The sequence below is a fragment of the Talpa europaea genome, assembly GCF_964194135.1.
Source record: "Talpa europaea genome assembly, chromosome: 15".
Taxonomy (NCBI): domain Eukaryota; kingdom Metazoa; phylum Chordata; class Mammalia; order Eulipotyphla; family Talpidae; genus Talpa; species Talpa europaea.
In genome coordinates, this window is record NC_140083.1 from 17,309,767 (window position 1) to 17,323,534 (window position 13,768).

The 13,768-nt window shown below is 35.7% G+C and overlaps 1 protein-coding gene across 2 annotated transcripts in view; it reads left to right on the plus strand.

The window, feature by feature from the left end:
• The window catches only part of NR2C1 (nuclear receptor subfamily 2 group C member 1), a gene marked incomplete at both ends in the record, with an annotated part of 30,475 nt that overhangs the window by 10,218 nt on the left and 6,489 nt on the right, over window positions 1-13,768 (plus strand). For both annotated transcript variants that reach the window (XM_084255789.1, XM_084255788.1), the window contains 4 exons: window positions 3,016-3,200; window positions 4,343-4,508; window positions 8,804-8,925; window positions 13,575-13,714. In XM_084255789.1, the coding sequence (XP_084111915.1) occupies window positions 3,016-3,200; window positions 4,343-4,508; window positions 8,804-8,925; window positions 13,575-13,714 (613 nt within the window). The remainder of the gene's footprint in view (window positions 1-3,015; window positions 3,201-4,342; window positions 4,509-8,803; window positions 8,926-13,574; window positions 13,715-13,768) is intronic.

Sequence of the window (13,768 nt, forward strand, 5' to 3'; positions counted from 1 at the left end):
GAATCAAGTAGGACTAGCATTGTAAAAGCTAATAAGTATCCCAGTTAAGTATCTAATTAATCAGAGTTCTCTTAGACTTTTGGTCTAAAGAGGAATTATTTGCGGGCCTCCCCGGTGGCGCAGCGGTTGGGCGCTGGGTTGCGAGGCTGCCCGCGGCCTCTGCAGCGCCGGTTCGATCCCTGGCTGCTCCCCGGCCACCGTTCGATCCCCGGCTGCTCCCCGGCCACCGGAGGAGGGTCCCACATGGCGCGCAGACCTCTCCTGCCGCCTGTGGCTCCCCTCGGCAGTGTACTTCGGTCCTTCTGCCTGCTCTGCTCCCTGCTCTGGCTCTGGTGGATTCTCTCACCCTCCCGCACTTCTGGCTGTACCCAGTGCTTGTATAAATAAATAAATAAATCTTTAAAAAAAAAAAAAAAGAGGAATTATTTGCTTATGGGCAAATTTTTAAGTGTATGTTGAGGATATATGTAGTTTTCAGAAGCCCCTTATGAGAAAAGCAAAAAAATCTCCAAAAGATTTAACTAAAAGCAGTTTTCAGTTTGCCTTTGACTAGTGTTTCCCTCACTCTATAATGTGATCTCGTTTTACATCACCTATAAGATTTGTTAGGGCCAGATTTGTTATCTGTTTCTTGCTTGATACTTTAAGAAACTCCTAATATTTGTGTGCTAGAATCAGATTTTATCCTGTATCCCTCTGGGTTCTCTTGGTCTGGACAAATAATCAAAGCAGCAAAGGCAAAACAATCAGTTTAATAATGTGGAGAATTTGCATGGTTGTATATTCTGAAAAACAGTGGAGCAGATCAGGAGTAATTATCCACCATTTTGGGACTTAGAGTGTCTAGGGGAGACATCACGTGACAGATAAGGGGAGTGACCTAATCCTTACTCTCTTAGATAGAAGTGTTAACTGATAACCTAGAACTAGATGACATCCCTCTAGGTCATTTAAAAGGAGGAGTAGTGATGGTTTCTTCATTTAGGAAAAAGGCAAGACCTTAAAATCTTTCCTTCAATTAAGGATGGGCAAAAGACTTAGGCAAGGATGGACGCTTTGCTTCTAGCCTTGTAGTCTCTCAGTGTTCTCAGCCCAAAACAATTTGCATTCTTTGGAGAGTGGTAATAGAATTCCTGTAGCTCGCAGGGCCATGACTGACCCTTAGTCTCTATGTCATGGTGACTAGAGGCCTATTCTGAGCCTACTGAAAATAGCCTCTCTGTCTTTTTTTGGTAGGACTGACCCCACAGTAGTAATTACATAAGAATTGAGTTATCTGAGTTACTTAACAAATGATTCTGAAATATTTAATTAGGGAGGGAACAAAAATATTCTACTTATTTGCAAAATCAATTTCAAATAAACTGAAGAATTGATAAAACAAATGAAGTATCAAGGAACAATTCTTTTCAGAATTATGATACTGGGCCTCCCTGGTTGAGCGCCACACCGTGAGGCTGTCCGCAGCCTCTGGAGCATGGGTTTGATCCTGGCGGCCGGCGAGAATCCCACATGGTGCAGCAGACCTCTCCTGTCTCACCCGCTGCTCCCCTCAGCAGTGTATTTCATCAGACTGCCTGTTCTGTTCCCCATTCTGTCTCCAGTGAATCCTCTCACTCTCCCGCACATCTGTCCTGTACCCTGGTTCTCGTATAAAAATAAATAAATCTTTTTTAAAAAATAAAAAGAACTATGATATTAAAAGCAATACAGGAAAAATTAAAAATGCTGTCAAGAGAACTTGACAATAAGTCACAGAAGGCAACTGAAGAACCTCTCATTAGATTAGGATGGGATAATTTGACTAATGGTTTGAAACATCAATTATATAAAATCTATGAATTTAAAAAGATCAGAACTCACCTGTCACCATTAAAATTTACTAGGGCTTTGACTCATTGCTCTGAAAGTTGATAAAAGGAAGAAAAAAATCAAGCACTGACCTGCCTTTACTCTGTAAATTATATATACATATATATATATATTTTGAGGTTTATTTATTTATGCATACAAGAGCTGGGGTGTAAGCCAGAGGTGCAGAGAGGTGAGAGGATTCACCAGAAACAAAGTGGGGAGCAGAGCAGGCAGATGTACTGAAATACACTGCTGAGGGGAGCAGTGGGTGGCGAGACAGGAGAGGTCTGCTGCACCATGTGGGTTAGCTCCCTGGCAGGGGATCGAACTCCTGCTGCAGTGGCTGCCGATAAGGGCAAATTATATTTCTAGATAGTCAAAGAGTTAAGGAAAGTTGTTTATTTTTTAATTAAAATATTTTTTGAGTTAACATTGGTTTACAACACTGTATATAGTTGTGGGTATAGGTTAACACCTCTTCAAATGTATGTTACCACATCATGCCCAAGAAATTTCTATTTAAAGGAATTGTAGCTAATTGAAAAGAATATATACATCTTTTAAAAAACACTGAAGACAAATGAAAAAATATACAATATATAACAAAAGCTCAGAATCTTCAATTTGTAAAGTGGTTTTTCGGCTGCACAGTGCCTGGTATTTAACACATTGACAGTAAGTGACTGGTAAAAATTGTTACCCTAGGGACTCTGTTGAATAATACATTTCCCCCCTCTTTTCATTAATACAAATTTTAGTGCGTTGTGTGCAACCTCCTAGTTTTTATAATCTGTTTTGGAAATTGTCATTAACACTGAGAGAATTTCAGTGCTAAAAAAGAACTTAAAAGATCATCTAATTTAATATCCTTTACAGAGGAAGCAATTGTGATGTGGATAGAATAGCCCTTAAGTGAAGTTTGGAGTTTAAGTCACTTTTGCATAAACATTTCTTAGGAAATGTACTTGATGTTTTTCAACTTGTATTTCCTCCAGAAATATCTAAAAAATTTAGGGCCTTTTGTGTTTTACTTTCTCTGTTTCATTTATCTTGATCAGATTGCTTTTTCTTATGACATTTCATAATATAGTATTGAATATTTCAGATTTAAATTTTATGGATACCAACTTGCAGAATTTTAATACTTTTTTTTTTTTTAAGGCTGAGTCATGTCAGGGAGATTTAAGTACATTGGCCAGTGTGGTTACATCATTAGCAAATCTTGGAAAAACTAAAGACCTTTCTCAAAGTAGTAGTGAGATGGCTGTGGTTGAAAACTTAAGCAATGGTGATACTTCTTTGTGTGAATTTCATCAAGAAATGCAGACCAACGGTGATGTTTCAAGGTAAGATCTATTTTGAGCTAAAATGTCCTTTTACATAAGTGTATTTAGTGTTTCTTAAAATATTTCTATATTGAATACTAACAAGTTTTAGAAGCAGATATTTCTATTAGACTTAGAAAATTTAAGATATTAAGCGTTAACTGAAAAACTACATTCAATAAAATGTGTGTGCAGGTTACATTCTAAATGAGTGCATCATATAAAAAGTGAATTTTATGAAATTTCAAATGTCATAAAATTTAGGAATTTTTTCCCCTCTGAAGAAGATAATTTGGGTCTGACCTTTGAAATATTTTAGTTGCCATATTTTATCGTCTGTGTATTTTAAGTGAAATATGTATTACTAGGCAGTCACCAAATTCCAATGATGAAAATAAGTTTAAGAGATTTTGTTGAATCAACTACATTTTGAAATTACACTTGAGGAAACTCATATCAGATTTCTAGTTTTCCTTCTCTCAGTAGTAATACTTAGGATATAGAAACTCGATTTCCTTGTACTTTTTTCATACTTTGTTCATTGTCCTAAAACATTTAAGAATCTTAAGTGCTTTGTTGAACATTAGAGTTTAAGGAACTCTAGAGGGCATCTTATTAAAAAATATGGGGAGCTGTTTTAAATAATATTTGCTCTCACATTAGTTAATTATATGCCTTCCTAATATCATATTCTATCAGTTTAAGTATAAGCTCTGTGACCATGGGTTTTAAATATTCTTGGATTTTTATTCTTGCATATTTATATAAAACTTATAGCTAGCTTTTTATTGTGTAGAATATAGTAAAGGCAACATAAATTCCTGCCTTGTTCTTTCTAAATAACTTCTACATGTGAAATGTATGAACTGCTATCTTGCATCAAATGTATAACTTTTAAAAATACGTTTTCATGCCAAAGTACAAGGATTTTTCTCTCAGATTATTTTAAAAGACTAATTCTCTGATAATATATTAATAATAGTTTTTCAAGCTATACATATGAAGTTTAATTTGTTGCTTTTGAAGAGAAACAAAGATACCACTCTAATACACCATGTTTGTTTTTTTCCCTAAATATATTACAATCTTAATTCTAGAATTTTATATAGACTTTATTTTATTGTGGAGATGGTCAAGTTAAAAATTTCTGATGTCTCTTGTAGGGCATTTGACACTCTTGCAAAAGCGTTGAATCCTGGAGAGAGCACAGCCTGTCAGAGCTCAGTAGAGAGCATAGAGGGAAGCGTAAACCTAATTGCTGGTGATTCAAGCATAAATTACATCGAAAAGGAGGGGCCGCTTCTCAGCGATTCACATGTAGCTTTCAGGGTATTTCCCTTTTTTTTTTTTAAATTCTTGTGTTCTCCATTTTGATTTTAATCTTTTTTTGCAAAACTCAAAGTATATTTGTGTGCTCTTAAAGTTGGAAATACCCCTATATATCCCGACAGAATTTCAAAACACCACCTAAATAAAATGACTCCCTAAAGCATCCTCTTTATAAATCATAGTTATAATACTAATTGATGTGTTTAGGTCTCTAAAAAATTAGTTTCTAAGGATTAATATTCGTGGTCTGTTGAATGCACTGGATTTTATTTTGGTTTTTGTTTTCCTGTTTCAATAAATATGTAGATTTGTTTTAAATTAGTTTGGTACATGATATAGATTGATTTTGCAGTTTCTTTGATGTGTAGTATCTCAGTTTTAGAATCACAGTCTTTGTAGTCACCTGTATTTGCAACTTGGCAGTCATTGTCATTTTCTCCTCACTTCACTCCCTTTTGTCACATCACTGAATCCTAACCATACTATGTTTGAATTCTTCCTTTTCTCGTCATTTTCATCCCCATGTTTGAGACTTTCTGAAATTTCTTACTTTAACTGATAAAGTAATACCTGTTGACTCCATCTTGTCCTCTGTGCTGATAACAAGTTATATTTGTTAAAAATAATCCGTTTATATTACCCTACTACTTAAAAGCCTTCAATATTATCCCATTGCCCTATGAGATAAAATCCGGTCTATAACATGACCTTTTAGGACTCTCCACATTCAGATCCAGTTGCCCTTCATTGTTCTGCTATGCCTTTTACCTTCCTTAGTTCTTCCTATAACTGATTCAGTTTTCTTTTTTATTCCTCTGTTGAGACTGCAGTACTTAGTTTAGCGACTCACAGTGAAGTTTCAGTAAATACTTGCTGAATTAAGGTCACACAACTAATTAAAGACAAATGGGTGGTAAAATCCAGATCCCCTAACTCAAATTAAATGATTTTTTTCAAAGCTATGTATCATTGAAGCTGTGAACAGAATTATATACAGAAACTGTTAGAAAGGCACTTGCAGAGTACTAACTTCTAAAACAGGTAGCCAAGTTTCGTTCTAGAAGCCTTTGAACATCTTTATAGTTAAATTTTTTTTAGAGCAAGAAGTCTTTGTCAATCTTAAGGACTTGTTTGTGAATTACCATATTTTCAGCCAGCATTAGCTTTCTCATTCATGATATTAGAGATCTGTCTTTTAAAAAATTAAGTATGTAAGACAGATTGAGTCATTTGTCTCTTTATAAAATTATACATTAAGTAATGAGTTCCTCGAGCATTTATTTCAGCCTTATGGTTAAAGCAGCAGTTTTCAACATTTCCATCACTATTGTATAAATCAAGGTGCATTTGTGTCTTTTAGCTCTTATATCCAATTTTGACACACCACAGTATTTTATTTAAAAATGATTTTAAACTGGTTAGCAAAAGGTATTCTTTGTTGTTAGTAATTCCCCTAATTTTTCAAGCTTTTTTCTCTACTCATCTTGGGCAATTCTGAAAAGGTATAATAGTTCCCAGTTTATTTTTTTATTCCCTTATAAAAGAGTTGCATCCTAATAATAAAATTTAAAATGTTTGATATCTATTTGCCTACAATTCCCTTAAGAAGTGTCTTAGGTGATGGTATCTTAATTTGTTGCTCCAATAAATACTTCTCAAGACATTTAAGAAATTCCTTTTTCATACATGGAACTTTAACTGTTAATTGCTTTATTTTATTACTTGGCACTATTATAAATAGGTAAGCCATTTGTGACTAACATTGAACAAAGGCAGTTGATATTTCTTTTTTTTCTTTTTTTAAAGATTTATTTATTTATTTATACAAGCACTGGGTACAGTCAGAAGTGCAGGAGGGTGAGAGAATTCACCAGAGCCAGAGTGGGGAACAGAACAGGCAGAGTGATGATACACTGCTGAGGGGAGCAGCGGGCGGCAGGAGAGGTCTGCGCACCATGTGGGACCCTCACCTGGCGACCAGGGATCAAACCAGCACTGCAGAGGCTGCAGGCAGCTTCGCAACCCAGCATTCAACCGCTGCACCACCGGGGAGGCCCCAGTTGATATTTCTTACATATTTAGAGAACTTATATATCATTTTGATGATGATTTTTTGATAGACACCTGTGAGATCTGGTGAAAGCTGTATTTCCATATGTATTGCCTTATGAGATAATGCCCAGTCTATAACATGACCACTTGGGACTCTCCATGTTCGGATCTACTTGCCCTTCATTTCTCAGTTATGCCCCAGAGATAGCCACTGTTAGCTATGTAATATATCTCCTGTCCTAGTCATAAAACACGCACGCATGCACACACTCCCTGGCGAATTCATTCTTTCACTCTTAAACATATCTGTTTGTTTTGCAGTTTCTCCCATTTAGATGTCTGTTTTCCTTACGTCATTTCAGTTTATCTTACTTATTTTAATACCTCTAAGTACTCTATAGCATAGATTATTCTTTTCCATAGTGATAGATATGTAGGTTATTATCAGCATTTAATTTCATTAAGAATACACCATCATACATGTATTTTTGTGCATGTATGTGAATCTTTTCCTGGAATACAGATTGTTTGTTCATTTGTTTATTATGGACTAGGTATTTAGAGGTAGCATTAATAGGTCACAGGATGTACTTGTTTTTAAAATTTTGATAGATATAGCTAAATTGCCCCCCTACTTAACCTACCTTTCGTAGTATGTGAGTACTTGTTTTCCTTCATCATCACCTACCTACTCTTAGTATTACTTCAATAATTTTAAAATAGAAAACAAAATTCTAATGGGTGAAATTACATTTTTACTTAAAGTAATAGAAGTTCTGTTTAGCAAGAGCCTCAAAATTCTTTTCGTAGTGTTTGATGTGGAATGTTAATTTTCAACAGTGCTCAAACATTCTATGAGTAGTATGGCCACAGAAATATTTTGTTTTACCTGCATATTAAATAAGGAGAGTTCATGCAGAATATGCTCTTTGAAAAATTGAACAAGCTGACAGTACTGCATCTGAATTCCCACATTTTCAATACATTGAATTAAAAACACAGCAGTGCCCTTTATCTGGGAATTTGTTCTCCCCGAATGACAGCTTCACTGGCAGCTTCACTCTTTATTCTCCTGACCCTACGCAGCATCTGAAATTGTTACCCCAATTTGTATGAAAGGAGCATTTAACATCAGGGTTGCTTCTTAAACTAAATTTCTTGTATACTTTTTTTTTTTTAAAGATTTATTTATTTATACAAGAACCGGGGTACAGGCCAGATGTGCGGGAGGGCAAGAGGATTCACCAGAGACAGAGAAGGGAACAGAACAGGAAACTGACCGAAATACACTGCTGAGATTAGCAGCGGGCGAGACAGGAGAGGTTTGCCACACCATATGGGTTGCTCTGTGGCTGGCGGGGATTGAACCGACACTGCAGAGGGTGTAGACAGCTTCACAGCACTGCGCTTAACCACCTGTGCCACCAGGGAGGCCCTATACTCTTGTTAATAGAGGAAAGGAGGGAAGAAAAAACCCCTTAGACCAAAATAGAAAGCAACGTAAAAACACTACCTGGAAACAACCCAAATGCTCAAAAATAGATGACTGGATCAAGAAGATGTGGCATATATACACAATGGAATGTTATTCAGCAATCAAAAAAGATAAACTCATGCCATTCACAGCAGCGTGGATGGAATTAGAAGGAATTAGGCTCAGTGAAATAAGCCAGGAGGAAAAAGAAAAATATCGGATGGTTTCACTTATAGCAGGAATATAGGGGAACCAAATAAGACATCAGTATTAAAAAAAAAAAGTACAAAACACAACAAAGCAAAAATGGACAATTATAAGTCAGAGACATCCTGCAGGGGAGTAGGAGGGAGAGGGATTAGAGGGAGGGAGGAGCACGGGACTAAGGTGATGGTGCACAGGTGCATTGGTGAAGGAAACTGGGGACTACACCTGAGGGGGTGGGGGAAGCAAATATTACTTAAAAATGAACAATGATGTAAAAAATAAAAAAAATTAATATAAAAAAACACAACCAGATAATATTATGGTTGGTACCTATTAATGGAATTGTTTGAGTGTTGTTTTGTTGGAAACTAGGTAGTCTGTCAATTATTGTAAATCCTTTTATTAGCTGTAAAATCCAGTGACTTAGATTGCTTCAAGATTTGCCTTTTATGGTGTATATGTTATTCATATTTGATGTGTTATGTTTATGTTACCTTTTTCAAAGACAATAATTTAGAACTTTATGTCAGAAGATAATTTACCCCAATCCTGTTCGCACTAGCTCACCATGCCTTCTCCTATGCCTGAGTACCTGAATGTGCACTACATTGGGGAGTCTGCATCCAGACTGCTGTTCTTATCAATGCATTGGGCACTTTCAATTCCTTCCTTCCAGGCTCTAGGGTAAGTATTCTGAAGTCCTTAAAGATAAATGTGATTTTGTAGCACATACGCATTTTAAACAAGAGCTTTTATTTTGGAAGAATTCGCATTAAAGGAAAAAATTAGTATAACATGATAGCTAAAGTTTTGTTATTTACATGACAAATCATGACAGCTGGTATTTTGTATTTATTTTATAAAAGAATATTCTTATTTTATAATATAACATAATTCACATGAAATACGTGAAGTGGAGCTAATAAATCATGGCCAGTATTTGTCATAGATTATCTTTGATGGAAGAGAGAGAGGAATATCTTGGGGTTGTTGGTTCTCTTCCACTACCGTTTCAGTGTCATCTAAGGCATGTTAGTAATATGAGCTGAAAATAAGCTTGCATAGAGTAAACACGATTAAAAATACAAATAATTGTTTTTCCATTGTGTAGTTACAAAAAGGTATGGATGTAAAACCCATAGTATCACCACAATAATTTAGAAATTTGGTCCTACCCTATAGAGCACATCTCTGTTCTGCTCTAAGGTAATCGTCTGTTATGGGAAACCCATGCTTTACCTAAAGTTTGCCAGGTTTACTGAGATTGCTTTAAAGTAACTGGTTTATGAAGAAGTAATGAGCCTGTAGAAAAAGTTAAGCCAGTAGCTAGAAAATTATTCTGGTTACAGGACCCTGTTCACCAGTATGATTTTATGAATAGTTCTCTTTCATGTACTATGCATCTCTTTTCATTTTTGTTAAATAGGATTAATAATTTGCTACACTATCCTTAGAGAATATTTTGGATATAACTAAGAAACTAAAAGGCATGCATAAAACCCCATTATAATTTTGTTTATTAATCATTATTGACTATATCATGCATTAAATCATGTATTTAAATTATACAATTGCATTGACCAGAAGCCTGATTCAGATTGTTAATATTTAAAATGACTGTTAGCCCTTTCTCTTAAAAATAATATCTGACAGGCCTCCCCTGGTGGTGCAGCTGTTAAGTGTTGGGCTGCGAAGCTGCCCGCAGCCTCTGCAGCACCGGTTCGGTTCGATCCCCGGCCGCTGGCGAGGGTCCCACATGGCATGCAGACCTCTCTTGCCACACCCGCTGCTCCTCAGCAGTGTACTCTGTCAATCTTCCTGTTCTGTTCCCCGCTCTGGCTCTGGTGAATTCTCTCACCCTCCCATGCTTGTGACTGCACCCAGTGCTTATATAAATAAATAAATCTTTAAAATACATATATGTCTATCTGACAACTTCCAGAATGTCACTGGTCTGTTTTGTTTTTTTTTTTTAGAAAAAAATAAAATAAAATACAATGTAAGTTTCCATATTAATACTTTATTTATTTTAAAACATTAAGTGTAGTTGCCTAAGTGTCCCACACAATTCTGCCTTGAAAAGTAACCTACTGTTACTTTTAATAATAGTAGGCTGTTACAGTGAAATGGCAAAAGGAAAGATTTTAGGGGAGTGATTTGAACTCCTTGAATTATTTATAACATTATTAATCTAAAGTTCTTCTGCTAAATTTAGTGTGATTATCCTATGGAAATAATCCATGTATCGAACAAACCAAAAATAATTTTATAATGGCAACCACATTTCCCTGTGCTCTGTATGAAAATCAGTTTCAATGTAATAGCCAAAAAATTCTTTGCAATTAAAATTAACTACATTATTATCCCTTTCTAAATATTTTATAGCTTGAAGTAATGGGATAGATGAGAACTAAGTGCTAATGATGGAAGATTATTTTGTGGTAATAAAAACTATTCTGACTCTAAAAACTGGCTAAACAAGGTAATTAGTGAAACACAGAATAGGAAAAAAAACAGTGAGTTGACCCAAAAAAAAACAAAAAACAGAGCACTTATTGAGCTGTGCAATATCTTGTAGTAAGAAAGTACTTTGTCTCTTCCTGACAGTTCAGGAAGAGACTCAGAGCAAAAGTTAAGGAGTATCAGTGCAGAGGATGAAAAATATCAAAATTGTTATGAGAACCCCTATGGGGAAAAAAGTAGCAATTGAAAAATAAACAACCAGACGATTTTGTTTCCAAAAGAAAAATGAAAGTGCTAAATATAGAGATCAATTATAGGAAGATTCTTGCAATTTAGGTAGCTACCTTGTTCAAGTAATTTTTTTAAGTTCAATAGGAAAAAACCCGGTAAATTCACAATGTAAAGAAAGTTCCTAAAAGAATGAAGGAAAATGGGCATTAATAATCTATTTTTTAGCAGCATTGGATTAGTAAATTTACATTCATCATCTCACCTAAATTACACAGCTCACAAGAAAGCATTTCTGCTCCTAATGTAGAAATGGAGCCTGAGTTAAATAACAAATAAATCAAGAGTTGAACCCTGTTGTTCTGTGCTCTTTTATAAATAATTATAAATTTTAGCAAGTAAAATGCTAAAGTCAAATTTCTCAATAGAGATTTCCTTTTGAAGAATAATATTTTGTGATGGTAAGGGAATGCTTGCTAACAGCTTTTTTCTTGTGAAGGAAAATGATGGAACAAATATTGTAGTCACTTTATGCTATCTATTTTCAAAACAATTTGAGAGGCAACAAGAACGGGATAGAGGAGGTAGTTGTAACACAAACAGTAACTTAAAAAGACATTAAGTTGGGCCTCCCCCATGGTGCAGCAGGTTGAGCGCCTGTGCTGTGAAGCTGTCCACAGTCTCTGCAGTGCAGGTTCTATTCCCGCTGGCCAGGGACATACCCACATGGCATGGCAGACCTCTTCTGCCTTGCCCGCTGCTCCCCTCAGCAGTGTCTTAGTCCATCTGCCTCTTCTGCTCCCCGCTGTGTCTGGTGAATTCTCTTACTCTCCCACACCTCTGACCTTGTATAAATAAATAAATCTTTAAAAAAACAAAGCATTAATTGTGTAACACTAAATATGTCAGTTTTCTTAGAAATAGGTATATGTATTTTTTCTCTACTATATTGTTAATATTCACTAATGCATGTGCATAGTACTCATAATTAACAATCAGATCTTTGTTTATACTATTTTGATAAAGGAATACAACTTTTGAAGTCATCCATACTAGGGGATAACCGAACCATTTAGCTTCCACGTTAAAAAAAACAACAAAATACTTTATTTCACCTGTAGCAACTATTTCAAATGAAGGCACAGTCCTTAGGACAAGTGTCAGTGATAAAGCAACAGAGCTGGTTTCCAGAACACACATATAATAAACATTACCTTGTTTTAGTGGAATTTTAAAAGATCAATTTTTAGACCTAAGTATTTAATGGAAGATTTGCTCTTATTCTTTCTGGAATATTATGCTCCTAGATTTCTTTCTTTTTTTTTTTTTTTAAGTTCTTCCTTGTCTTTGTCTATTAAGTTATTAGTCTTTAAGGAAGACTTTCTCTTCCACCTTAACTGAACCACACCAGCCCCAATTTCCAGTGCATTATCATGCTTTATAGTATTGCACAATTTTTATTACGTGAAACCAATTTAATGTACATGTAGCCAAATGCATATATGTATGCAGTGTTTAATTAAAATATTTGAAATAAATGTTTATTAGATTTCCCTTCTGTTTCATGAAGACAGACTTGATCCATCTTGTTTGTTGCTGTTTCTCCAGTGCATAGCCTGTTTACATAGTTACTATGTTTGCATCTCATAGTAACTCCAAGCAAGATATAAGACTTAAATTGTCTCTGCATTTTTTATAGCTAAGCAGCATGAGCCCTGTGGTTTACCTAATCTATGTTTAAAAACCTTGGTGTCTTGAATCTTAATATTTTTTCTATTCTCTCATGCTACTGAGATGTTTTATTCAAGAAATTCAGGAGGGCCTCCCCGGTGGCGCAGCGGTTGAGCGCTGGGTTGCGAAGCTTCCGGCAGCCTCTACAGGGCCGTTTCGATCCCCGGCTGCTCCCCGGCCACCGGAGGAGGCTCCCGCATGGCGCGCAGACCTCTTCTGCCGCCCACTGCTCCCTTCAGCAGTGTACTTCGGTCCTTCTGCCTGCTCTGCTCCCCGCTCTGGCTCTGGTGAATTCTCTCACCCTCCCGCGTTTCTGACTGTACCCAGTGCTTGTATAAACAAACAAACAAACAAACAAATAAATAACTCAAAAAAATTCAGGAAAGGAATTTTGACCATTCTTATCAATGGGTCACTCATAAAATCCTTGGTGTGTCAAACTGATAGCTCATCTGAAACATGCTAAAGGCATAGACCATTTCTCCCAGGAAACTGGTTGCTTCCCCTACCATCAAATAATTCTAATTTCCCACCTTAAAAAAGCAGTGCCTGCATTTAGAACAAAGGAATACTTGGGAAAGATTTTTAAAATGTATACCTTTTTTTTTTTTTTTAGAACAATTCTTTGTTCCCTGTTTTCTTGAAACAGGTTAAAGCCTCAATATTTTTAGTTTGTAGTTTGAAATATTACCTACAATTGTTTGTATCAACTGACTGATTACTGAGCCAACTCATATTTTCATTTCTAAGCCTTACTTATTAATTGCTATTAGCTCTATGGGATGCAGAATTGATCAAGTTCAAGCCCAGTTAATATAAAGTAATTTCAGTTCAGGAGTATTTTATAAATCAGTTATAAAGTTTATAACATGTTTTAATAATACCTGATTTTTATGTATTTTTTTTAATAGGCAAGAGAACAGCATATCATTGGTGAAAGCTTATTGGAATGAACTTTTTACTCTTGGTCTTGCACAGTGCTGGCAAGTGATGAATGTGGCCACTATATTAGCAACATTTGTCAATTGTCTTCACAGTAGTCTTCAACAAGGTAAAAAAAAAAACCTAACAAAACACTTTCCTTTTCCAGTAGAGGGTCCATCAG